Source organism: Acanthamoeba castellanii (genome assembly GCF_000313135.1).
Source record: "Acanthamoeba castellanii str. Neff unplaced genomic scaffold scf7180000084724, whole genome shotgun sequence".
Lineage (NCBI taxonomy): Eukaryota > Discosea > Longamoebia > Acanthamoebidae > Acanthamoeba > Acanthamoeba castellanii.
The window spans coordinates 372,580-374,371 of NW_004457611.1; the positions used below are offsets into that span (position 1 = coordinate 372,580).

Genomic DNA, 1,792 nt, shown 5'->3' on the forward strand with positions numbered 1-1,792 from the left:
ATAACGAGTCATGGGGAATGAAGGCAAGCTTGTCCCATTTCATGTACAGCCAGCGCCTCAGAGACAGTGAAGAAGATAGTGTCATGCTTGGGTGAGAGTAGGTGTTTTGTTGTTAGTTGGGTGGAACTGAACTGCTTCTGGGAATACAGAGCAGTGTTGGCAAGTCCTTTCAGGACTTTAGACTTTTAACTCTTCAATCTAAACAATGTCCCATCATCCACTCAGTGAGCCACCATGTAAAGGTTGTCATTGTGGCATTGCTTTTGCAGCACATGCACAAACAATGCTGATTCAGACCTACATACATGAGCAGAAATCTTACACCAGTTCTGAGTGATAATGATTTTGTGGAGAAGTTGACCAAACAATTACACAACACATTCATCTCAAGACCTTGCACTCATGGCCACCATCTATTACACTGCTCTGGAAAAATGGTATGGAAGAAAGTGGTTCACACTCCACCATGCAAAGACAGGTGGTGCAACAATCCCACTGTGGTGGCACAACCAAGGTGGTCATGAACTTCATAGTGCAAGGTGAACCAAAGGGGCAAGACTGGTAATGATGGACTGTTGGACAAGTGTGTCCAAGTTCCCATGGGAGACAATGAAGGTGGAAAGATGTTGTACACTTTTGGAACTCTGAGCTGATGTGGACCACCTGAGTGCTGCCCATTCACAGCATCAAGACTGAGCAAGGAGGAGGCATCTCACTCAACATCAAATCACCATACAGACACATGTACCTGCCAAAATTGGGCAGATCGTCCAAAAAATCAACAGAGCAGGCAACATGCAGCCACCACAGACAATGGCAATCTCTGGCATCAACCCACTCAAAACCATGAACAGCCTGACCTATGAACAGATGCACTTGGCAGAACTCCCCAACAGCAATGGCAACAAACTGTGGTGCTTTTCACCAGTCTTTGTGGAAAATTGTGGACTCTTGAAATCCAAGGCCTCCTTTAAGTGAGAGCAGCAGTGTTGTGAGATATCCCTGAAGACCTCATTGCTCATTTGGATTCCAGTTTGGTGCACCAGTTCAAAAACTCTCAGAGTGCAGCAAGGGCATCATGATTCAAGCAGCGCACTACCGCCACAAGATTTTCAAGAGGCACAATGAAGCCAACAGGTGGATATTCAACCTGTGGACTGCAACATTCTATGTCACATGGTCCAATCTGCACAACCTTGATGACATCAATAAGCTGCCTGTATTGAACAGAATGCCTCAATCATTTAAAAATCACATGTGACATCATATGCATGCCATTTATGCCCAGCACCCAACTGCACACCTGCAATGTTGTGATTGACACAAGCATGGTGGAAGATCATCCAATGTTCATGGCCTTTAGTAGACGCCTCTCCCAGTACAGCATGTCACAGTGTAAGTATTGTCCAACCACCCAGATACTTCAACAAGAGCACAACCACATGGTATATTTGGACAAGTATTACGCTCTGCTTTTTGAGGAATGGGAAGCATCTGGAATTCCATGGGATCCACTCTTGATTCATGCCATGAATCAAGAGCATTGCAATCACATGAGTTCTTGAGCCAGTTTGTCATTCCTGGAAACCACCTTTTCACAAAATGGCCAGTGTGGGTGATATGATGTAATAGATGGCCATGTCATTAAAGACCTTGTGCATGAACCACATTGCCAGCTCCATCCTTTGGGCATCCATGGGCACGCCATTGCTGTTCCTCCAGTTCGCCATGCCAAGCATGATGCCTTCAATGCAGAGCCACATGGCATTTTCAAGGCTGCTGGTCCTCCAGC

At 45.8% G+C, this 1,792-nt stretch overlaps 1 protein-coding gene across 1 annotated transcript in view; it reads right to left on the bottom strand.

The window, feature by feature from the left end:
- Nucleotides 1-1,595: 1,595 nt before the first annotated feature.
- ACA1_159780 (Sel1 repeatcontaining protein) overlaps nt 1,596-1,792 on the bottom strand; it is a gene marked incomplete at both ends in the record, with an annotated part of 882 nt that continues 685 nt past the window's right edge. The window contains one exon of the mRNA XM_004348538.1: nt 1,596-1,744. Coding sequence (XP_004348588.1) covers nt 1,596-1,744 — 149 coding nt within the window. The remainder of the gene's footprint in view (nt 1,745-1,792) is intronic.